Genomic DNA, 25,059 nt, shown 5'->3' on the forward strand with positions numbered 1-25,059 from the left:
TCCACCACACGCTGCGCCACACAGAAGCTGGAAGCAGGCCAAGTGCACAAAGAAAGACCAGGTGAGGGGCTGGGGATGTGGCTCAAGCGGTAGCGCGCTCGCCTCGCATGTGTGCGGCCCGGGTTTGATCCTCAGCACCACATACCAACAAAGATGTTGTGTCCGCCGAGAACTAAAAAATAAATATTAAAAATTCTCTCCCTCTCCCCTCTCTCTAAAAAAAAAACAAAGACCAGGTGAGAACGCCACTTCCAGTGACGGGGCAGTCGGGGCAGTAAGGGCAGCGAGGGCCCAGGCGTACATTCACAGCGCAGGGTAAGTGCAAAAGAAGGAATGTGAGGATGGAGGGCCGGGAGGGGGTCAGGCCAGAGCCACACTAGTGCCCATGGGTCCTCCAGTCTGGGGACCAGGTTCAGAGAGGACAGGCATGCCCAGCATCACCCTTCACAGGTCCCCCTTCTGGGTGTGCCCTCCCCACCCAGCAGCTCTTCCCATTCCAGTGCTCTGGCTCTAGCCTGGGAAGCCAGGAGTCTTGTTTCTCTAAAGGTCTCAGAACCTGGAAGGGGCAGAAACTCCAAATAAAGTGTTAAGGCAATAAATAAAACTTTCCAGCTCAGGCAAAACACTGGCAGAGCCGCGAGTCTGAAGGGCTGGCAGAGAGAGCCCTGGCAGCTGCTGGGACAGATGCTAGCAGGATCTCCACAGGAGCAGCCAGCCCTGAGGCAGGCTCCACTCCCTTAGTCAGCTCCTGGAGCGTCTGTGCGTCGTGTTGAAGGTACAATGCCAGGTAGTTTCTTGTCCCCATGAGGGTGGGGGATCTGGTTCAGCCGTGTTCATCTTCTGACATCCCCCACCGTGGTCCCCGGCCCCTCACTCCTGGGGCTACTGATGGCAGCACAGGTGATGGTCCCGAGTACCCCTGGTCAGCACCCCCAACTCCAGCCTAGCACCACTCAGGGAATTCCTGGCTTCCCAGGGGAGGTGGGAGGGGCCCGGAGCACCCAGCACCACCTCCTCCATCTTTGGTGGTGGCAGAGGTGGAAGGAGAAATGACAGTCTTTGGCAGGGTATGGGCACACAGGGGGACAGTATCCTGGGTTGGTGCTCGGGTTTGTCAGGGCCAGTCCCTGCCAGGGGGAGCACAGGGGGAGCAGGCCCACCTCTGTCCTGGAAAAAACAAATATTTTTTTTGGCAGCGCTGGGGATGGAACCCAGGGCCTTGCACACACTCAGCAAACACCATACCCCTGAGCTGCAGCCCAGCCTTCTGTCAACCTCTGGATGACCCAGACCTTTGCCACTAGGTGCTGTCCCCCACCCCTGTGCGCACTTGCAAACTCTTGCAGGAGGCAGGCAGGGTGGGGCCTTCTGGACTGACCAGTGGACACCTGGGTCCTGAGACCAGCCACACAGGTGCAGGGTGCTGTAGCTCAGGACCCCGTGATGCTCACCACGAGGCTGTGCCGCTCCCACCTCCACCTCCCCCTTCAGAGCCCACCTGTGGACAGCCCTAGGGTAGTCAGAGCTTCTGGGGCCCCTCACAGGACTTTGGCTTTTCCTGTCCCAGGTCTCCACGATGCCACCCTCTCCCACGGACCCTTCCCCAGAGACAGCTGAGGGCACTCAGGCGGGCCTCTCCATGCCTCCAGCCCTGTCCAGGGAAACTTGCTCTCTGGGCTTTGGGGATTCCCAGGTGAGGGGGGTGGGGCAAGCTCAGAGGCAACTGCCCTGGCCACCATGGCCCTTGAATGCCAACCCCAAAGGAGGGAGGGTCACCTTCTCTCCCATCTGCATGAGCGAGGCCAGGCAGCCACCTGCCCTCCAGCCCAGGCCTGCCACTACTGCGGCTCTGCCAGGGGCCCGTTCTCTCGGGGCAGTGCCCCATTCAGGCCAATGCTGCTGGTCATTGGTGTCCCCAGGTATCCCAGAAGGATCTCACTGCGGCGCCGGGACAGCTGCAGGATGTCATCCGCCAGCGCTGGCACCGATGTGTAGCGCACATTGTCCAGGTCAAACATGTCCCTCAGGTACTGCACAATCTGGTGCTGGGGGCACAGGGCTGGTGTTGGGCCTGGGCCCTTCAACGATGTCCTCCAAACCCATTAGGTCCCCTTCTCGATCACCAGGGCCCCAACCCATCCTCTCCCACCCTTGGGCTACTCTACTGTTGCTGCCCCTGGCCCCTTCCTCTGGGAGCAGGTCCAGGCCCTCACTGCACTGCTGGCCCCTCCAGGGCTCCTGTGCCAGGGGCATGGAAAGAGGGGTGCTGCTGTGTACCTTGAAGAAAGCACAGACTTCAGCGAGCTGGGGCTTGGGTCCAAGGAAGCCAAAGGCCAGGACGGGACTAACATGCTCCGATACGGAGTAGAAATGGGAGATGAAGCCATCGGGCACCTGTCAGGGCGACAGTTGAGGAAGCACACTGTGGTCAGGGAGGGTGAGCGCCACCAGGTCCTGGGGGGCATCTGAGGGCTGGTTACATGGGGCTAGGTGGCCCTGGGCAAGCAACGGGCGCTTCACAGCCATTTCTCACTGGGACAGGAGACTGCTGTGGGAACTGCATGAGGCGGGGCTCCGGAGGCCTCAGCAAGGAAGTGCCCGAGCACTGGCAGTGGCAGCTGGTACCAGCTGGGCAGCAGAGCCCAGAGGGCAAAGTGAGCATGGACAGCAGCTGAAAGAATGCAGCCGCCTGTCACCAGCGTGCTGCGTGGGAGGAGGGGCTCTGCCTGCTCCCTGGGCATTCTGCCCCACCTTGACCCACCAGCCCACCCTGTGCACAGCCCTCCAAGGATGTCCCTTCCCCTATGCCGAGTCCCTGACACTTCCTAATTGCTACTCTGTGCTGGGCCCTGGGGGAGGAGACAAAAAGGACCAAATGACCATGGGGAGCTCCAGGCCAACGGAGGGGTGAGGGCAGGACAGGTGGCCAGTGCAGGAGATGAGAAAGGCCAAAGGTGCAGCAGAGTCTGGGGACTTGGAGACCTCCCTGCACCAGTGTTTCCCACCCATCTCGCCTGAGAACCAGGTCCGGTACCAGGCTCCCTGGTGACTGTATGGCCACTCACCATCAGGAGCCTCCTCTTGGCTTTCAGGACCGACCAGCAAGCAGTGGCCAGGGCCTAGAGCAGAGATGGACCCACCTCGGTGTCAGAATAAGGCCAACCCCAGAACCCCTACCCACCCTGCCTGGGTCTAATCCCTTATGCCCAGCTCATTCCACCCCAGGGAGGAAGATGGGGCTCAGTCCTGAGCTCTAGATTCTTTCCCCTAACTCAGGAATTTAGCCTTGACTGCACGGGGCCCTGAACTAGGTGCTGCTCTCCTTGACCTGGGTTTCCTCCCATAGAAAATGGCCAGAATGAAGCCCCTATCCCATCTGGTGGTTGGGGGAATCACAGTGACTGCTGAAGAGTCCCTGTGGCCCAGCAGAGTCTCTCCTACTCTGTGCCTCATTTCTTCTTGTTTTGGTTGTTTTCTCCTATTTTCGCTTAATATAGGATGTATCACTACTGGGTGGAAGTAATGCCAGCACCGAGTGAGCAGAGCTGGGGATCCACACTGAGAAAGGCTGGGCTCGCTCCTGGTGCCGGACCCAGTGGAAGGCAGTTCTAGGGTGCCCAGGAAGAAACCGCAGGCCCAGAAACTGATGGGCAGGTGCCCAGCCCTGGTGCCCCAAGCAGGGATGGCATGAGAAGGGGTCAGGTGAGTTCCAGGATCTTGTGATGTGAGGTTTGGGGTGCGACAGTGGCCCACCGTCTCCTTGAAGCTGTCTGACAGCCAACGGTTTCGCAAGACAGCAAGCACTGAGGATGGGGGGTTCTCCAGGTCCTCGAAGGCATCCATGAGGATGAAGTCAAGCACGATGTCGAAGAAGCTCATGCAAACCACCTGCGGGGAGTTCGGGGCTGGGCTCAGAGCCACTGTGCACACAGCAAGGCTGAAGCCAGAAGGAGCCTGGATGTGACATGTGGAGGGGGTATATATCTTTCCCTCTGCTCTGCAACAGAGGCCACCTCCCTCATGCCTGTGCCTGGGGCAGGGCAGGAACCAGGGCTCTGAGCAGTAATGATGTCATCTCAGCTGCTTGGAAGAGAGGCAGAAGTTGGCATACCCTTCCCCCACCCCCAAGGATCTCAGGTACAGAGGAGCCCAGGAAGTTGAGCACAAACCAACTCACCCCACGGCCCTCCAGCTCCAGCCGAGTGGTGGCCCAGGTCTCAGGCCGCAGGGCATAGCTCAGCATCTCCTCATAGCTCTCCAGGAAGCCTTTGGGGCTCTGTAGGGAGAAGCACAGCCTGTGGTTGTGGGAGAGGCCCCAAGCCCCAGCTGGATGAGATCCACAGGGACAGGCTGGCCTGTGGATGGGGACATGCCAAGGCAGGACTGGGGCCTTGCCCTAGGGAAGACCAGGTGAGGAAGCATCTACTGCCTGCTGCAGTGGGCCTCTGAAGAGAACCAGGGAGCATCTGAGGTGCATTCCACACCAGGGAGCACCTGCTGCCTTCCAGATGTGCACAGCCACAGCACAACCTGACTCAAGGGAGGCACGAGAACCTGACCTTCAGTCAGGTGGTGTATGATCCAAATTTTGACCTTGGGCCTCAGAGGTGAGACGAGAAGCTACAGCCCACATTCATAAGGCTGTTCTGGGGGAACTGGTGAACTCCTGCCTCTAAGACAATCAATCCAGTGCCTGACACCTAAGTGTTCAATACAGAGTCTAAGACTAATGCAGGGCTGGGGCATGACTCAGTGGCAGAGTGCTTGCCTAGTGTGTGCATGGCCCTGGGTTCCATCCCCAGCACAGCAAAATCAATCAATCAATCAAAAAGACTGCTAATGTTAGGGCTGGAATTGTGGCTCAGGGGCAGAGCGCTCGCCTAACATGTGTGAGGCGCTGGGTTCAATCCTCAGCACCATATAAGATAAATAAATAAAATAAAGGTATTGTGTCCAACTACAACTGAAAAAATATTTTTAAAAAAAGACTGCTAATGCTACTAAGAACGAAGACCCTCAGCTCTACCGTGCACCTTCACTCTGAGACCCTGTGGTTCAGTCGGCAGTTTGCTGACGTGAGTCTGCGCAGAGACAGGAAGTACCAGGGTCTGCTCTAAGCATGGCTGACTCCCCAGCGGGAGTTATGCCCACTTTAGGTGATGCTCTAAAGAGCCAGGCAGGATGACAGGTTGATGACATTTATAAAGACCATGGGCAAAAGGGGACAACAGGTGGATATTCATCAAACTGTGAACAGGGTAGAATCAGAGACAGTTTTTACTTTGTTCTTTTTGATTTCTTTTGTACTCCCCCCACCCCATTGAACCCAGGAGCACTTTACCACTGAGCTACGTCCCCAGATCCCCAGCCCATTTTTAAATTTTGAGATAGGGAATTGCTTAGGGCCTTACTAAGTTGCTGAAGCTGGCTTTGAACTTGCAATCTTTCTGTCTCAGCCTCCTAGGCCACTGGGATTACAGGCATGCGCCATGGCACCTGGCCTTTTTTTTTTTTTTTTTCCTTAGTTTTTCCTACAAAGAGCTTCCACCCATCAACTTTTTAACCATTTATTTATTTATTGGTACTGAGGACTGAACCCAGGAGTGCTCAACCACTGAGCTACATCACCAGCCCTTTTTTATTTAGAGGCAGGTCTTAGAGACAGGGCTGAGTTGTTTAGGGCCTTGCTAAGTTGCTGAGTCTGGCTTTGAACTCATGATCCTCATGCCTCCGGCTCCTGAGTTGCTGGGATTACAGGTGTGCACCACTGTGCCCGGCTATCATCACTTTTAATTTTTTTTATTCTTAATTTATTTTATATATATATATATATATATATATATATGTTAAGCAAGTCACATGCTCAGTAAGTGCTCTACCACTGAGCTACATCCCCAGCCCTACAATTTACAATTTTATTTATTTATTTACTTACTTATTATCAATTTACTTATTATTATTATTACTGTGGCCTAGGCTGGTCTCGAGCTTCTGGGCTCATCAGGCATGCACCACACCACCCCACTGTTTTTATTAAGTTTGAAAGAGAATTTTAGAGATGGCCCTGGGCTGTCCAGGCACTCCCAGAGCCTTGTGTCCTTACCTACAAATGACCAATGACCCTCAACATCAACATCAATGTCAAGGAGGAAGGTAACTGACCCTTGACACTTCTAAGCCAGCTGAGCAGGTCAAACATGGGACATGCCCGCTCACACACAGGGACCCACTGACATACAATGACCCGGAGGTTTCTGGGACTGGCCCATTGACACACGGTGAGGAAGAAGCCTGATGCTGTAACTGCATGGCCAGGCCCTGGAGTATCTTCTCAGATGGCCTGGCCCTGGCCACCTGTCTGGGGGCCCTGATGGGGCTATGTCAGCTCCTGCTGTAGTCACATAGCTCAGCACAGGCTGTGGCGCTCGGGAGCTGCCAGACAGCCTCTTGTACTTCTTAATGACAACAAAGCCCAAGTCCTGCCCGGGGCAGAGGCTGGACAGAGGCATGCCCCAGAGGGGCTGGTCTGCCCCGCTCCTGGCACCTGCTCAGCCTTTGTTCACTCATTCACTTGTCCTCCTGGGGATGCCACAAAGAGCAGGTCCAGGCACAGGATAGGCTAGGCCCACCTGGGTGCAAAGCCCCGCTGCCCGCCTCACCTGCTCAGAGTCCAGACCATCCCCTCTGCCACACAGGAGCTGCAGTAGGCTCCAAGGAGCGATTGCGAGTAAAGAAATGCAAGTAAAGCGCTCACTGCTAGGTAAGTGGCAGGTGCTGGAGGTGACCACCCAGCGAACATGAACGTTCAAGGAGCACTTGCCCTGAACCTTGTGGGCTTCATTGAGAGGGGTGGAGGACAGGGCTTGAGCAGGATGCAGGGCACTGAAGCCACCGCAGCCAGGGTGAACCCTCATCTTTTCATTCATTAAGTCCTACACATACTTTTTCACATGCTTCTATGTATATTTCACATAAAATTGCTGAAGTAGAAAAGAATTGGATAATGTGGTTCTAGCTCCTAGAAGTTAACAGATGAAAAATTAACATTCAAATGTAAAGACCCAGCTGTCAATAAAAACAATCTTATGCAATGGACAAAAAGAACAAAAAAGAATTAAGGAACAGTGTGCTAGGCACACAGGGACCAGCGCAGGGGAAGGCCCAGACCAGGCAGAGGACCAGCTGTGCACTGGAAGCCCTGGGGACCTTTGCTCTGGCCAGCGTGAGGCCACCACAGAACCGAGCTCAGGCTGCACATGGCAGGCAGCAGGAATGAAGGGTGTTCAGAAATGGAGGATGAGGGCACATGTGGACTTCAGAATCGCTACTCCAGCAGGTGGGCAGGGGCCTCGGGAAAAGGCCTGTTCCAAAACTTTGCTCCAATTCGTTAAAGAAACAACAAAAAACCCACAAGTGGCCAATAACACGAGAAATTATGCAACCTCACCTATAACCAAAGAGCCATAAAGCAATGGATAAAATACAAAGAGTAGAAAGATTACTAATATCTCATGGGAATATAAGTGTCCAGGCCTTGCCGAGGGCAAACTAGCAAGCTTTGCCGGCCTTCAAAACTTCCTGCCAAGACATGGACAGAGACTTCATGATACCACAGTCCTGAGTGAGGACAACTAAAGTAGCACTGTCTGTGATGTGGACTGCTATACAGTCAGTAACTGTCACCCCAGGGCCTGAGGTGCCACCATGGGTGAGCTACACCCTTAGATCACACATAAAAGCTGCAGGCGGTTGGGAGGGTCCTAAGGCTGGGAAACCAGACAGCAGTGTCCAGGGGTCAAGAGCCTCCACAGAAGCCGGCAGAAGGGGCACGTTCCCAACCATAGACAGGGCTCACATTTCCCTTGGGCAGCAGGGGTCCCCTTGGGCAGAGAGGGTGCAGGGAACCTTTTACAGTTTGTGTTTTATAATTGGTAAGTTTTGTAAAACTGTACTATGTTGGAATCAGAAATAAAAAGCAATACAGATTTTTTGTTTTTCAAAATTGGCACAGGGAGTCAAACCTCAGCCCTTCCTCCATTGTCCACAGGATGAAGTCAAAGCTCCTCTGCTTGGTTTTAAATTGTTTTTTGAAAAAAAAAAAAAACCCCACCCTGGCTACCTTCTCAGCCTTGGTCATCAGGCCTGTCACCATCTGCCGGCCGACCTCTCCGAAGAACAGCTGGTTACTCTGGTCTTCCAGGAGCCCCTACAGGATGAGGAAGGGAGAGCTGCTGGGCCCTTTGCCCATGGAGGAGGCAGAACAATGGGCTGGGCAGAAGATCCCATCTGCCCAGGAGGTATCCTGCATAGAGCAGCTCTGGCCAAGATGGAAGCCATGTGCACACCACATGGCTACACTGCCCCTCATCCTTGGCTCTACCCTCCCCAAGAGGCCCTGGACCACACCTACCTCAAAGGCCTGCCGCACACAATGCAGCTTGGCCAGGAAGTCCTGGTCACTGTAGCAGCCCAGCAGCTCTGTCCTGAGGGGAGGACAGATAGTGTCACACTTGCCTGCTCAGCAAAGTCGAGTGGGGGGCAGGGCACACTCAGGTGGGGAGTGGGAAGCTTTGCCAGCCTCACCTGGCACTGTGACGCCTCCCTGTAGGCCTCAGCCTCCCACAGCCTGAGGCAGAGGTTTGATGGATGGTCTCTGAGGAGAGGCCAGCCTCCTCATCATGGTGGCTGGGCTGACCTTGGCCTCCTTTAGGCCACAACCAGCCCTCAGCCATCACTGGCAAAGGACCAAAATGGTCAAATTGCTACCAGAGGGCAGCACATCAGGCAGGGGGTTTCCACCTGCTGCAGCTGCCCTTTGTCCAGATCACCACAGATTCAACCAGAACTTTCAACCATTTTTGATCAGTGAACTATTTTTTTTTGTGTGTGTGTATGTGGTGCTAGGGATCAAACCCAGGGCTTTGTGCATGTGAGGCAGGCACTCCACCAACTGAGCTACTCCCCAGCCCAGCCCTGATCAGTGGACTTTTAAATACATGAATTTGCAAGCCTTAGTCAGGAAAATTTGAGTTTTATACTATACAGAAAAGCTAACTCTCTGATGGCAAAGAGATCGAAATATAAGCACAGACAAAAGCAGGATGAGAAGGGACAGACCTGCTCAGGCCCATACACTACAAAGGACAGAACCTGGACAGAAGCCAGGGCTCTGTCCCCAAAGCCTGGGTTCTTAACCTCTACTACCAAGGGTTGTCAGGACACGGTGTAGGACTGTGTCCACTGTGCTGCTGGGATGGACCATTTGAGAACTCAGAACAATGGTTAACTATTAATTATTGTAACTTTTGTTTTTTTTAATTTTTTTACATAATACTTTATTTACTTTTACATGGTGCTGAGGCTCGAAGCCAGGGCCCCTCGCATGCGGGGCAAGCACTCTACCTTTGAGCCCCAGCCCCAGCCCTGCAGCTGTCATTTAGCGGACCTGCTGGACTTAGTTCAAGACCAGCCAGGTCTCCCTCAGCAGGGGCAGAAGCCACGAGCAGCTCCTCCACCAGCTCCACGCAGCCGTTTTGCCCACTGCCTCCTGTGCCCTCCTTGCACCCTCACCTAAGGCTGCGACAGGGCACCTTCCCATCTTTCACCAGTTGCAGGGCCTCCTCGTAGGCAGCAGCAGGCCTGGATAGTGGGATCGGGTAGTCCCCCACCTGCAGGGACTCCAAGAGCTGGGGAAGAGACACAGGAGGGGCTGAGGGAGCCAGCGAGCAACACCCCACGAGGCGAGGGCGCCTGCCTACCCATCTGCCGGCAGAGGCTCCCGAGGGGTCTGACCACTGCCCCTCAGAGCAGATCAGAGGGAACACTGGTCCATCAGATGGAGGCTTGGCTTCAAGTCCTCCTGTCCCAGGCAAGGACATGTGCCCAACACTGGAGGCCACACAGAAGGCTAATGCCAAGCACCAACCCCACGACAGGTGAGTAGGGGCCAGAGCCCCGGGTGGGCCTCCTCTCTAGCCATGATGCCTAGCATCTCAGGCCCAGTCCTCAGCAATTCAGAGTCCCCAGGGAGCAACACTCTGCTTCTGCGAAGTTCAGCTCCAGCTGGAGGAAGTGCCTCACATTCCCACAGCCCAGTGCTCCCGGGCTGGCCTCCCGGGAGTTCTGGGCTGCCCAGCCTGCTTGGCTCCCTGCCCCAGTTACCTCGGTGGCTGAGAAGAAGGAGTCCTCCGAAGTCAGGCTCTCCTCGTCGTCGGCCCGCAGACGCAGCGAGCCCTCGGTGAGGGGCAGCATGAGGGTCCTCTCTGAAAGAGCAGTGAGAGGGCTGAACTGAGGCCCCTCTCGGGGCTGAAAGGAATCTGGGCACAGGGATCGGCAACTGAGCCCTCCTGGCCTCCAATGTCTTCCCTGGGCCTGGTAGGTGTGGACACCAAGCTGCCAAGGGGACTTCCCATGGCCACACCACTGGACTTGAGGTCTGGTGGCCCCTCAGCTCTGCAGGAAAGTACTCAGCTGACTGTGCAGCCCTGGGCAAGGTGCTTCCCCTCTGACAGGCTGGAACTCGGCCTGAGGAAGGCGGTAGCCACTCCTGGCATCCCATCTCTGCCTGCTCAAGTGTAGAAGGCTCTGGTCCTTCAAAGGCACTCAGCCACAGAGCCTCCCAAGGTCTGCTCCCAAGGGCTGCACAGGTACACTGGCCAGGGGCTCCTGGGGCTTCACCTGCTCTACTGGCCCTGCTAAAAGGGTGCCTCAGCCCCTCATCTGTGCAACAAGGACTGGGTGCATGAAGCCAGACCCCCAGTGGGCCCCGGGTTCTCTGGCTCCTCTATACCTCCATCCCTGCCACCCTCAGCCCCATAGCTGCTCTATGGCCCCCTCACCAAGGTCCAGCAGCATGCTATCCGAGGGGAAGGTGGAGCCGAACTCCTCCTGCAGGTGGTAGGCCCGGTGCAACAAGGACTCCAGCTTCTCCGCAAACTCCCTGCGCTGTGACTCTGGCTGTGAGGAAAGCCGTGACCATCAACACACGCCTGCCACCTCCCCAATGAAGGGCCTCTTGCCCCATCCAGCCCCTGGAGAAAGGGGAGAAGGCACTGGGGCCTGGCACCAAGAGCACGAGCTCTAGACCTGCTGCCCATGACAGGAGACACCAAGGCCATGGGCACTTGAAATATGGCCAGTCCCAATAGACATCCCTATGTACACTCGCACAATAGATCCCTCACTTAGAGCCAAAAGGAAATGCAAAATATCTCAGCAGTCTTTTATGTCATCTACAGGCCGAAATGATCAAAATTTGGATACACCAAGTTATATAAAGCATATCATTAAAATTAAAGTTAAAATTTCTTTTTGCCTTTGTTTTTTTTTTTTGTTTTGTTTTTTTTTTTTTTTTTTTTGGATATTGGATTGAACCCTGGGGTGCTTTTTCACTCCGTTACATCCTCTGGGTCTCAATAAGATGTTGAGGCTGGACTTGAACTTGCAATCCTGCCTCAATGTCCTGAGCTGCTGGGATTACAGGTGAGTGCCACCATGCCTGGCTTTTTTGAATATGGTCTCTACAAAACTTTAACATGGGGCTTTCTACTGAACAGTGCCATTCTACAGCCAAACACACCTGGGTGTGGATCTTGGCACCAGTTCCAAACTGTGTGACCCTTGGCAAATAATTTTCCCATTTTGAGCTTCTCATTATCTGTCAGTGGAAATGAGTGTGCCCATCTCCTAGAGTTTAGGGAAAAACTTCAATGAGAAAAGGTGTGCAAAGCACTTCACACAAATACTGGCCCATAGTGACAGCCCGTGGCTGCCAGCTCTCATGATAATTACTGTAATTATTATTTTAACCATGAGAGCAGTTCAGAGCCAGAAAAGATGAGATGAAATTCCCTGTTGCTAGCCACACGCACCAGGGAAAGCACTGCACTGAGCCTCAGCAGCACTGCCTTGTGAGGACAGAGCCTGACCGCAGGTAACAGCTGCTGTGCTTGGGTCTGGCATGACTCCCAAGGTCACGTGTTGAAGGCTCAGCCCCAACACAGCAAGGTTCAGGGTGGGGCTTCGAGAGGTGCCTGGGTTGCACGGGCTCTGACCTCATCAGTGGAAGAATCCACTCATGGACTCCATTCAATGGCATTATGGCAGGTGGGGCCCAATTTTTAAAAGTAGGTCACTGGGAGACCATTTTTTGCCTGGCCCCTTTTCTTTCTCTCTGTCATCTCTCAGCTGCCATGAGCTGAGCACATTACCTCCCAAGCCCTTCGGCCAAGACATTCTGCCTCACCTCAGCCCCAAAGCATCAGTGCCCACCGCCCATGGACTGAAACCTCTGGAATTATGGGCTAAAATAAACCTGTCCTCCTCCAACTTGCCTGTGTCAGGTATTTTGGTCACAGCGATACAATGCTCACTGGCGTAGCTGTTACTGTGGTGTTGGAGTGCAGGAACCCCAGCACCAGGCTGTGGGGTTGCAGCCAGCAGATCACAAGGCTGGCCAGCAGAGGGAAGGCTGTGTGGGAGGATGAGGGAGGCAAGGGGACGCTTGCAGAGAGGCCCAGGAGGGTCTTGGCTATGGGGGGGGTGCGGGTCTGGAGTGAGCAGGCTCCCTGGGGCGCTGCCTTCTGCTACACAGCACCCTGTGGCCTCCAAGGCCTCCTTGAACCCTGAGCGCTCTGGGCCCAGGGAGAGACACGAGCCAGCCGACTACTGTGTTTCCACAGGTTACCAGAGCCTGCCCCTGCATGTAACTGGACCCTGGGAGAAGGCTGCTGGGGAGAAAGGGCTGGAAGGGCTGGGAGTCACTGGGCTTGCCCTGGACAGGGACCTCACTGTTCAGCCTCGAGGTGTCCTGGGAAGGCAGGGATACTGTGATCCAGATTCACAGAGAAAATACAAGGAGGTAGCAGAGCATGGTGGCGACTCCGGAGCCGAGGTGGGAGGATCGCAAGTTCCAGGTCAGCCTAGGAACTTAGCCAGACCCTGTTTCAAAAAATAAAATAAGAACTTTTAAAAAGAGCTGGGGAGGTGGGGGTTGAGGTTGTGGCTCAGTGGTGGAGTGCTTGCCTAGCACGTGTGAGGCACTGGGTTCAAACTTTAGCACCACATAAAAATAGATAAATCAAATAAAGGATTTGTGTCCATTTACAACTAAAAAATACAAATAAAAATATTTTTAAAAAAAAAAGGGCTGAGGATGTGGCTCAAGCGGTAGCGTGTTCGCCTGGCATGCGCGCGGCCCGGGTTCGATCCTCAGCACCACATACGAACAAAGATGTTGTGTCTGCCGAGAACTGAAAAATAAATATTAAAAAAAAAATTCTCTCTCTCTCTCTCTTAAAAAAAAAAAGGGGGGGGGGCTGTGGGTACCTGGGGTGGTGGCTCAGCGGTACAGAGCTTGCCTGGCACACGTGAGGCTCTGGGTTTGATCCTCAGCACCACATAAAAATCAATAAAATAAAGGTATTGTGTCCAACTACAACTAAAACATAAATATTAAAAAAAAGGGCTATGGGCTGGGCACAGTGGCACACGCCTATAATCTCAGTGGCTCTAGAGGCTGAGGCAGGAGGATCATGAGTTCAAAGCCAGCCTCAGCAATGGTGACGCACTTAGTAACTCAGTGAGACTTGTCTCTAAATTAAAAAAAAAAAAAAATGGGGATGTGGCTCAGTGGTTGATTGCCCCTAAATTCAATCCCCCCACACCCCCAAAAAAGGCTGCGATTGTAGCTCAGTGATAGAGCACTTGCCTACATTACACAAGGCCCTGGGTTCCATCCTCAGTATTGAAAAAAAAGAAAAGAAAGAAAATAGAAAAATTTTAAAAACTCAAGAAGTTAAGTGTCCCAGATTATCCAGCTAGAACCTAGCATAGCTAGGACCCAGGCTCAGCTTATAGGACCTCAGACCCATGGGCCTCTTTGCTGGGTTCTATAGCAGGGCCAGGGCCCCTCTGTGTGGCCAGAAGAGCCTAGCAGCTCTGGCAGCAGCCTGCTCACTACTTTGCTGTAAAATGACCTCAGAGTAGGCAAAAGTTTCTTAGCTATGATACCAAAAGTATGAACGATTAAATTTAAAAATAAGTAAACTGAATTTTAGAATTAAAAATTTTGGTTGGGGGTGGTGGTGCATATCTGTAATCCCAGTGGCTCAGAGGCTGAGGCAGGAGGATTGCGAGTTCAAAGCCAGCCTCAGCAACTCAGTGAAACCCTGTCTCTAAATAAAACATAAAAAGGACTAGGGATGTGGCTCAGTGGTAAAGCACCCCTGTGTTCAATCCCCAGTACCAATAATTAAAAAAAAATTTTTTTGTGCTTCAAAGGATACTATCAAGGAAGTGAAAACAGCCAGGCATGATGGTACATACTTGTAATCCCAGCTACTCAGGAAGCTGGGGCAGGAGGATCTCAAGTTCAAGGCCCTGTCTCAAAAAATAAAAGGGCTGGGGATGTGGCTCTGTGGCAGAGCACCCCTGGGTTCAATCCCTAGTACAAAAACAAAACAAAACAAACAAAAAACCAAAAATCAAAAATACCACCCCTACATAAATGCTCATAGAGCGTTCTCATTACAGCCAGAGTGCAAATGATCCAAACATCCATCTACTGATGTATAAAAATCAATCAAGTGGACACATAAAATGGATATCCATATGCTGGAATGTCATTCAGCAGTGAATCTTGGAAGCACAATGCCATATGAAGGAAGCCAACCACAGAAAACCACATATTTCATGATTCCACTTATAAAAATGTCCAGGATAGGGCTGGGGGTATGGCTCAGGGTAGAGCGCTCACCTCACATGTGCGAGACCCTGGGTTTGATCCTCAGCACCACATAAAAATAAATGAATAAAATAAAGATTTAAAAAAATGTTCAGGGAGCTGGGGATGTTGCTCAAGCGGTAACGCACTCGCCTGGCATGCGTGGGGCGCTGGGTTCGATCCTCAGCACCACATACAAATAACATAAAGATGTTGTGTCCACCGAAAACTGAAAAATAAATATTAAAAAATTCTCTAAAAAAAAAAAAAAGTCCAGGATAGGCACATCTATATATGGAGAAGGGAGACTCACAGTTGTACAGGGCTAGGGGATGAGGAAATGTGGGGGTGACTGCTGAAGTATAAGGGGTTTCATGAAAATGTTCTGGGAGCAATTTCCATGATGGACAGACAACTCCAAGAAGCTACTAAAGCCACTGAATTATAGAAATAAAGTGTATAAATTTGATAGCATGAGAATTCTATTTGATAAAGCTGTTTTAAAAATTATAGTGTAGAAATATGCCTTCAGGGGTCCACGGTGGTTACTCCTGGGAAAGGATGGAGGCTCAATGACAAGCACCCTGTCTCACTGACAGCCCAGCACCCAGGAGGCTGAGGGCCTTCACCCCACACCACAACCATGAGCTGCGAGGGCAGGGGCTGGGCTCCTCCATTTTCCTCTCTGGGATTTCTGTGGTTTTCACTGTTTTCCAAGTGGGGATTCCATTGCTTTCACAGTGAGGAAAACAGTACAAGATCCAGGATCCTAAGATGCAGCTTCAGCAATGAGTATAATTTGCGAAACAAAGTGGCCTCACTCACTCCCCCTCCCTGACAGAGCCTGCAGGTGTCCATCATCTACTGCATGGACTGGCATCAAGGGGCTGTACCGTGGGCCCTCTACACCATGCCCCAGGCACTTCCCTGCCCTCGTGTCTGCCCACGGCCCCGGCAGGCATGCCCACATGGCAGGAGGCCTCTGAGCTCATGCCCCAGTCAGGGCAGAGGGCAGATGCACTCTTAGCCTTTGAGCGGCTGTGCCAGGTGCAATCCAGGTCTGCAAACTGCTTGCCAGCACCCCGACCTGATGGCTCCTGGCCAACGGGAGACGCAGGTGAGACACAGACAGAGGTGCAGGGTGGAAGAGTGGGCATTTTCACTGTGAGTCCCCCTGTGGGTCCAGCTCCCATAGAACAGCCCTGACCTGGGCTCAGGGCCACAACCTCTTCCCACATCCCTCCAGCTCCTCCCTCATCCGGGCAACTGAGTCCCTGGATTAAACTCCCTGTCTGGTTTGGTTTGGTTTGATTTAGAACTGAAGGTTGGGGCCAGGATGCTGCAGTAGTGAGCCACAGACTAAGTCCTTTTTATTTTTTATTTTGAAACAGGCTCTCATTAAGTTGCTGAGGGTCTTGATAAATTGCCGAGCCTGACCTTGAACTTGCAATCATCTCCCAAGTCTCTGGAAACTCCCTGTTTTTAGCGCCTCAAGTTGTTGCCATTTCCTGGCTGGCTGCAGATACCATCATGCCATTCCTGAAAGAGGGCTCCTGCTTGGCCTTGCTCCAGCAGGACAGAACCCACCAGCCTTTGGTTTTGCTTTTTATCTTTTTCAATACAGAAAGGCATGAGGGGGGAAAAAAAACAGCCCAAGATATCACTACCTATATAAACCCTTGCCATAAGGGTCTGTTCACCATTATAAGAATCAGAGAGGCTGAGGGTGCGGCTCAGCAGCAGAAGCATGGCAAGGCCCTGGGCTCTGTCCCCAGCACCAAAACAAAACAAAACAAAACCTAAAAATATTCAAAAAGAAAAGAAAAGTACCGCAAAGTAAAGTAGAAGTTTTTCCCACCTTCCTCTTCAGACCTCTCCCCTAGTAAATGCATCCATTCAGAGAAAAATGGAAGTGTACGAACACACCAGTGCTCTCTACTGCACGTACACGTGCATCTTGTTCAAAGCCATGCACACAGGGTAGTGCTATGCACACAGGGTAGTGCTATGCACACAGTTCTCTGGCTTATTTTTGTCACTCAAATGACACATCCTGGGCCTGTCCGTCCACACAGCTTTCCCCTGCTCCTTGCAGTGGCTAGAGGTGACCCAGGCCATGTTAATGGGCATTTAGGTAGTTTCCAGGATTTTGTGTTAACTTCAGTGAACATCCATCTTGGGACATGCATTTGGTGCCCTTTTCACAGAAATGTTTACTGTAAAAAACAGAAGCCTTGGGACTGCAGATGTGGCTCAGTGGCAGTGTCCTGGCCCAGCATGGGTAAAGTCCTGGCTTTAATTGTCAGCCCCACAAAAAAAGCAGCAGCCACCTTTACTTTCTTTCCTAATATTGGAAAACAAAAATTCACTACAGAAAACCACCTAGACAGTGTTCCAAAAGAATACACCAAGAAAAGAAAAACAGCCCGCCCGGTGGCACACATCTGTAATCCCAGCAGATTGGGGAGGCTGAGGCAAGAGGACCACAAGTCAAAGCCAGCCTCATCTAAAATGAGGTGCTAAGCTACTCAGTGAGACCCTGTCTCTAAAAAATACACAGAATAGGGCTGGGGATGTGGCTCAGTGGTCGAGTGCCCTTGAGTTCAATCCCCGGTACCAAAAACAAACAAAAAAGGCCCCGTGAGTCAATCTCTGAACAGAGGCCCATTTCCTTCCAGGCTTTCGTCAATGCACATTTTCCTCAGAGTTGGGAGGAGGGGTCTGATAATCATTTACTGAGGAACTACCAAGTGCCAAGCACTGTGCCAAGCACCATCGTGGACTGTTTTATAAATCCCAATAATGCCCTCATGGATGGGAAGCTTCAGGCCAAGAGGGAAAGGAATCACAGACAGCGCGGCTGCCCAGTGTTTCACGTCACCAACCTCAAATGGCCCGGGGGCAAGACGTGGAGGAAGACCACCTACCTCTGACAGTGCCTCAGAGGCAGTCTCAGGGCTCCGGAGGCTGTCCCCTGGCGTGGGGGTGCTGCCATCTTCCCCTCTCTGGCCCACGCTCAGGGCCTGCTCCCACTTCTGCAGTGCCTCCTCAAAGAGCTCCATGCCTGGGCACAGGCAGGAGGACAGTCAGGCCCCGCCTCCCCAGCCTCGCTTAAGAAGGGCGCACACAGAGGGAGGCAGGGGGTCACGGGAAAAGGAGAACCTAGCACGCCTGGGGAGCTGGGTCCTGACCACTCTTCAGAGTTGGTCAGATTCCAGGCCTTCACTTAGACCAAATTTTTTCTAGATACTGTCCCCTGTCCAAAAAGGGCTGAAAACCACTGAACGGGGGGCTTGGGGCAGGGTTGGGGCAGCACCTGGAGCAGGGCCCAAGCCCCAGCGGCTCTGGGCAGCCCTCCTCCACCCCGCCCTGGCGGAGGTCAGCCTCCTGCTTGCACCTTGTGCGTAGAGACGCTCAGCACTGCCATCGGTGGTGGGCACAGACTCCTCCATCCCTCGGATGTCCCACGGTCCCGAGCACGCAGCAGTGGGACTGGATGAGTTCACCACCACCATCTGGGTGCCAAGCACAAGGTCAAGGAGTGAGGACTCTGCAGACCCTTTCCAGGACCCCTCTGAGCCCACCCCCACAGCCTCCCAAAACCATCCTGCAAGCCTGGCCACTGTTCAACTTTCAGAATGGCCTGAATCCACAGCTCAAGCACCTGACGATGCCAGCCAGAGCCACCAACGCAGGAGGAACCAGGCCAAGGCCCGCCTGGCACTCAGTGTCTGCCTGTGAAACATGCTCCCAGTCCTTGCTGTACCAGTCAGACTCAGAAGGCAGGAGTGCCCACCACCTGCCAGTCTCTCATCCACAGGACTGGCCGCGCCCTCCTGCCAGAGGCTATGGGCTCCAGAGGACAAGAACCATCCCTTGCTCACCCCTGTGTCCCCAGGGTGGTGCTGGACTCGAGCTTGCTGAGTGAATTATTAACTAGACGAGTGAAGGAGCCGAAGCAGTGCTCCAGGAAAAAACAAGCTTCCCTTTGTCCTATTTATCTCTAGATCCTCAGCACCTAGCAGTGTCCCTGTCACCACGCAGGCGTTTGCTCAGTGTCTGAGAAAAGAATGAAGAAAGGTATTTTCAGAGGTAAGTGCCTTCCCCAAGAGGCCGTCAGCCTCTCTCTTCTGCACCTGTCCACCTTTCTCCCATGATGGCTGCAGCCAGCAGCCAGCAGCCAGCAGCCATCTCTGAAGACCTATATGCATGGATGAACAAAGGCACGAATAAATTGAAACTTCTCCCGTCTTCCTGCTAGTCCAGAAGCTCCCTGAGGGCAGAGTGGGGGCTGTGCTGGGTGCCCTCCCTGGCCATCCCCACCCCAGCTCCTCACCGAGGCCAGGCTGTGGGAGGAGCCTGAGTGTTTGCTGGGCTCAATGGAGGAAATGCCACTGAGAGTGTCATTGCTCTTGCTACTGGGGCTCTGTCCCCTCCGGCTGGAGTAACCTGTGAGGAACAGGAGGCAGGTCATGCAAAACCCCCCAATTCCCTGGCACTCCTCATCTGGGACCACGTCCTGACCTTCTGGGTAGGTAACAGCAGAGCCAAGGAACACGGGGCTCCTGCTGTTCTGCTCAAGCCCTAACTTGTCATCCAGCACAGGACCATGCCCAGAGGAGCAGCCCAGGCCTGCTGGGATGAGCTCAGGATGAGGTCCGGCCACTTCCCTGCCTCCGTACTCTGCTTCCCAGTGTTGTTGGTTATGTGAAAGATTTGGAATTTTCCTCCTTCCAAGAGGGAGTCAAGACAAAAACATTTTTAAAATATAGAAATTTCTTTTTTAAGTGAGAGAAGTAGGGGCTGGGGTGTAGCTCAGTGGTAGAGCACATGCTTAGCATGCATGAGGCCCTGGGTAAAGAAGGGAAGGGGTCAAAGGTCAAGTGGGATGGTAGTGGTGTCACAGTGCAACCAGACTAGAGGCTGGTGTGGACATGGGTCCAGACCTCCCAGGGGCCACTGCAAGGTGACAAGACTATCGTTAACTTTTTCTAACTATAAAGATAAAACTTTATTTTGCTGTGAAATTTTATATCTAAAATTCTTCTTCCAGCCAGGTGTGGTGGTGCACGCCTGTAATCCCAGCAGCTCAGGAGGCTAAGGCAGGAGGATTGCAAGTCCAAAGCCAGCCTCAGCAACAGCAATTTAGCCAGGCCCTAAGCAACTTAGTGAGACCCTATCTCTAAATAAAATATAAAGAGGGCTGGAGATGTGGCTCAGTGGTTAGGCACCCCTGGGTTCAATCTCTGGTACAATAAATAAATAAATAAAAGTTCTCCCCAGAAGGAGGCTTTGGCGTCTTAAAATGAATTTCTCTCCAGGTGAAAGTTTATGAGAACACCTTGCGCTGGAACAGATTGATAGGATGCTCAGGTGTGGCAGACAGCTTCATTTAATAGATTACAAGGAGCCATAAGAGTTTTCTAAACCCATACCAGCTAGCCACAGATGGGCATCTGCCAGGAATAGGAGTAGGGGAGAGGGGCTGAGGACAAAGGGACTGGGGGGATGAGGGGATGACAGAAAGGTTATTGTGGGCCAATTATATGACCACATGCATGTCAACGTTATGCAAAAAGGGTGACTATCGCTGCAGGCAAGTTGTGGCTCAGTTTTCTAAAACACAGGATGGGAGCTACAGCAAGAGCCATCAGTCCTTCCTGTCCCTGAACCTCAGGGAACTGCCCCCAGCCGGCCACACCCACCAGCGCCCCTCTGTACCGGGTGCTCCCAAAGGGTCCCTGGAACCACCCCACTGGTGGGACATGTGCATCAGGCACACCATCCACTAGACCCTTACAATGACTGCAAGAAGGTTCTACCCCTGTCTCTTGGATGGTGGGAACCTAGCTGTGAGACAGGAAGGCACTAGCCCAAGACCCCACAGTTACTGGTGGTCCCTGGAATGTGACCAAGTCAGTGCTTCCCCACTGCATGCTTACCTTTCTTCACTGATGGGACCTTCCGGGCCATAAGGATGGGCAGGGGCACTGTGCCCAGCTGTTCACCTCCAACTTCAGGGCCAACCTGCTTCTTCCTCCGCCGGCGCCTCTTCAGCTGGTGGGCAGCTAGGGCCAAGGCCACAGTCCCGAGGGCTGTGGCAAAGAGAACCTTGCGCAGGCCTGGGGTCAGCCGCAGCTGTGAGAATGCAGACTGTGGGAAAGAGACGGTGGCTGGTTACATTGCCCCAGGGAACACTATCCCAAGAGCACTCAGGTGCCGGGCACCTAGTGTCCCTGCACTGACCAGATAAGTGACAAAGGCAGTCACTACTGGAGACAGGACCTGATCAGCCTCTCTGAAAGTGGACTACAGATACATAAAGATGGCAAAGGGCCAACACCAAGAGCTGAGGCCTGGGGTCCAGCAGGCATCCCTGAAGTCATTAGTCAGGATGACCTAGGGCACAGGGATACAGCGCCTCTCCACCAGGCACTGCACCAGCACTTGAGCTGTGTCACAACCCGGTGACACATTGTCCAGGTGAGGAATGGAGGTCACAGAGGTTAAGACACATGCTCATAGTGACAGAGGCAGCACAGGAACTCAGGTCTGCCGGCCCTGGATTCTCAAAGACTCTGCGAAGATGATGATGCGTCTCACTCTCCCCTCGCTCTCTGCTCGCTGGACTGGGAGCCTGCTGGGTGGACCACATCCCATAGGACAGGGCTTCAAGAAGCATCCAGAGGACTGGGGCTGGGGCTCAGTGGTAGAGCGCTTGCCTGGCATGTGTGAGGCCCTGAATTCGATCCTCAGCACCACATAAAATTTAAAAAATAAAGTAAAAAAAAATTCACTGGCAACTAAAACTTATTAAAAAAAAAAAAAAAAAGCATCAGGAGTCCAGGTCAGCCGGGTGCAGTGGCCACGCCTGTAATCCCAGCAGCTCAGGAGGCTGAGACAGGAGGATCACGAGTTCAAAGCCAGCCTCAGCAAAAGTGAGGCACTAAGCAACTGTGAGACTCTGTCTCTAAATAAAATACAAAATAGGGCTGGGTTGTGGTTCAATGGTCAAGGTCTCCTGAGTTCAATCCCTGGTACCAAAAAACAAAAGAGCCCAGGTCAGCCAGGAAAGCTGAGCTGCCAGGGAGGCAGCCCACCTGCTTCTGCAGACAAGCTCTGAGGTCAAGGACTCACATGGCCTTGAGGTGAAGACCAGGCTCAGGGCCCAGACCCCTAACCCAGTCCCTGTTACTCTGCTCAGAGATGACATCTGATGGTTGGGACAGCAGTGACAAAGGCCCAGCTCTCCCAGGCACTGAGGGTCCCTGAGCTGAGCAGCTCAGTGTTTCAGGGACCAGAAGCATAAGAGGCAGGGCCATCCCCATCCTTACCTGCCCAAAGGTTGTGTACAGGAATACAGGGATCTCCGCCACCGTCATGGCCAGAGCCTGGATCATGGACATGCCCTCAGTCCTCCGGAATGCCATGGCAGGATCGGCACCCCAGGCAAGAGAGCCCGTGGGGCCAAGAGTTTCCCAAGAGAACACCTTCAGCTGGTTGCCCACTGGGTCTGAGGCACCGTCCACTCGCCAACCAGACAGGGACACTCATACCAGAGAGTCCCTCCACAGATCTGAGAGACAGACAACCAGGTCAGCACATGGATATGCACACATGGACACAGAGATCCACACAAGGCTTCAGAGTATAGAGAGAGACAAAGCCTATGTCTGGAACACCAGCTGGAATCCGGCCCCAGACCCTGCACCTGGCAGCAGGTAGGCAGCCAGATCCTCACAGACCCTTGCCCACCTCGAGCCCTGGGAGCAGAAGGCAGCACCTCTGGCATGCTGGCCAAAAAGAGGACCCAGGCCTGGGAGATGGACAGGTCACCTTTTTAAGCCCAGAGCCACTTGCTAAACAAAATTCTCAGCCCAAGACTGAGAATAATCACATCTTTTTCACCTTCCATGAAGTTAAGCTCTGTGGACTGTACCAGAAAAGGACAGCAGGGTCCATTCCCCAGATGAGGACAATGGCTATTTTATGCTGAGCTCTTTATCTATGTTATTTCATTGATCTGTCACAATTCTTCTTTTTGGGGGGAGGTGAGGGAGAACAGGGTCTCACTAAGTTGTCCAGGCTGGCCTTGAACTCATAATCCTACTGCCTCATCCTCCTCTCGAGTTGCTGGGAAACATCACAGCAGATGCTACCTACTCACCCTTCTGCCTGTGCTGCCTCCACCTTCCAATGAGGAAACTGAGTCTCGGGGAGGCTGTCAGGAGTTCCAAGTCACACTGGTGTGGGGAGTCAGGATTTGGATCAAGTTCTGTTGGACTCTAGATTGCTCAATGCAACCCTTTTGCTAAATTTGACAGGAAGCAGGAAGTTCAGGCCCAGAAGAACCACAGGGAAAAAGAGCAGCTTTCTCTGGACCTTTTGAAACCCTCCCAGGGTATCCTACTGTCCCCTTCCAAGGCCAGGGAATAAGTACCTTGATCACACAGCCCAGATCCCAAGACCCTGCAGGGTGTTCCCCAACTGTCAGCACGAAGCCTAAGGATGCCTTCAAGGGACCTCAAGCAGAAGGAACACACAGGCTAGGACAAACCCTGTCTCCCTGGGATGGCGGCCAAAATCACTGGGCCAGCACAAGAGACGGCTCATCCCCAGTGAGTGGGAAGGACCTATCAGTCCTATCAGTCCAGCTCTGAGGCTGGGAGGTGGGGTGCAAGGAATGATGGGCACAGTGACGTTCTAGGACTAAGGAAACTACCACGTTGTCAGGAGGCTTCGATTAGCTGTGACCTCCAGTGGTTGGTCCAGGTCATGCTGCAAGCCCCTCCTCCCATCCCCAAGCCTGGCTCAGGCCTGGAGTTGGAGTGATAAGAACATCAGAGGTTCAGCAGCTACTTTTCCCAAAGCACTTATTACAGGGTAAGTCCAGTCACAGCAGAACCCTCATGATAACCACAGTTATCATGGGGAAAGTAAGGCTCTGAGATGTGAGCAACTTCACTGAGGTCACTCAAATATCCCCAGTTGGCTGGCGGGGGCACGGGGGGGGGGGGGTGTCTTAAGGCTGCAGTGGTGCTTCCCAGCCACTGCTTTCCCCAACTCCACTGCTTGTCTGTGTGCCACACCTGAAGGACTTTCAAGCCCCTGAGCTTCTGAGAAGCCCACCTGGGGTTATAATGATGAGCACGGATGCATGTGCCAGGAGCCAGACAGGTAGAGGGGGGACTGAGGCCTGGTATTTGCCTGAGAGTCTAGATAGCCTCTGCTGTCCCCCTTAAGAAGAAGGTAACAACTTCCCTTCCAAGCCCACCTCATTGCAGGGAAGGGTCCAAATCCAGTCCATTCATGACCTAACCTATCCATCACCCTGGCACAAGCCGGCGCCAGAGGAAAAGAGGCCTCCACCTCCTAACTATAGTGAAAAACCTGTGGCAACACCCCCCTACCCCCCTACCCCCCTCAACAAAGACACCTATTGCTGGGCAGGGCAGGGCCCCACCCGGGCAACCACCTCTTTCCTGCTCTACAATCTTGGGTCAGCACCTCCTCATTCCACTTCCAGACACTACAACACTCTCAGTCTGGATGCCCATGCCTTCCATCCTAGGTCCTCTTCCCCTGCTCTGGACAACCCCCAAAGGCCTTTAATCCATCTTGACCCCAGAATGTCCCCAACCCAGGGGACTCCCTTGGGCCACCCTTGCCCAGTCTTCTGTTCATCCCATCCTATACAACTCCCACCTGGCCCAACATTGGGTAGACAGCACTGAGACAGCAGTGCTCATTCCATTGCTCATTCCATTCCGGATATGTTGCACTGCCTGGGCCAGGCCCCTTCCTCTTTGACTCCTACTCCTAGAACATCCTTGAGGTTCGTCCAGGCACCCTCCAGCATCACCCACGGCCAGCACACCTGGTCCTTCCATCCCGAGTACTTTCTCAGTCTAGGTTCGGACACCTGCATTCATGTTTGGATACCAGCAACGTTCCAGGCCCGGGTGTCTCCTCTCTGACCCAGGTACCTTCTCGTTCTACCGCCAAGCAAGGCACCCTCTCGCGCCTCCCTCGGCCCGAGTACCTACTCATTCCATCCTGAGCACCTTACCGGTCCGTCTGGGCCGGGACACCTGCACCTGCCCAGTTCCCTGAGCAGGGCCGACCCCGCGCATCGCAAGCTTCTGTCTGGGACCCTGTCCCGCTGCCCGCCCGTAGGGTCGACTCAGCCCAGGCCGCCACTCACCCGGGATCCCATCGCTGCGAAAGGGCAGCGTCTCCTTCCCCGGCAGCCGCGCAACCAAACCCGCGACCGCAGGGGGCGTGTTCCGAGCCCAGCCGACCGGCTCTAGCCAATGAACGCCGCCAAACTACTCGGC

At 53.5% G+C, this 25,059-nt stretch overlaps 1 protein-coding gene and 1 long non-coding RNA gene across 10 annotated transcripts; one reads left to right on the forward strand and one right to left on the reverse strand.

Annotated features, from left to right (window-relative positions):
* Positions 1-204: 204 nt before the first annotated feature.
* MIGA2 (mitoguardin 2) lies at positions 205-25,059 on the reverse strand. Of its 9 annotated transcripts, none has more exons than XM_081279172.1 (17): positions 24,927-25,039; positions 22,890-23,033; positions 22,057-22,298; positions 20,665-20,875; positions 19,059-19,171; positions 18,120-18,237; positions 17,650-17,786; positions 10,839-10,956; positions 10,162-10,262; positions 9,571-9,686; positions 8,411-8,483; positions 8,120-8,206; positions 4,178-4,276; positions 3,754-3,954; positions 3,066-3,119; positions 2,278-2,394; positions 206-1,167 (listed from the first exon to the last, which is right to left on the reverse strand). In XM_081279172.1, the coding sequence occupies exons 3-17, from the start codon at positions 22,150-22,152 to the stop codon at positions 883-885; spliced, it is 1,926 nt and encodes a 641-aa protein (XP_081135298.1). In that variant the 5' UTR covers positions 22,153-22,298; positions 22,890-23,033; positions 24,927-25,039; the 3' UTR covers positions 206-882. The 9 variants fall into 9 exon arrangements, 8 of the variants coding, with proteins under 8 accessions (XP_081135303.1, XP_081135298.1, XP_081135299.1 ...); XM_081279173.1 differs by having other exon boundaries at positions 24,792-24,931; XR_014020402.1 differs by lacking the exon at positions 22,890-23,033 and adding an exon at positions 1,777-2,045 and having other exon boundaries at positions 1,033-1,167; positions 24,927-25,059.
* Positions 1,899-4,171, forward strand: LOC308641042. Its single transcript, XR_014020403.1, has 4 exons — positions 1,899-2,027; positions 2,542-2,654; positions 3,498-3,702; positions 3,826-4,171. It is a non-coding gene; the product is annotated as an uncharacterized lncRNA (long non-coding RNA).

Source organism: Spermophilus citellus (genome assembly GCF_964194105.1).
Source record: "Spermophilus citellus genome assembly, chromosome: 2".
Classification (NCBI taxonomy): Eukaryota; Metazoa; Chordata; class Mammalia; order Rodentia; family Sciuridae; genus Spermophilus; species Spermophilus citellus.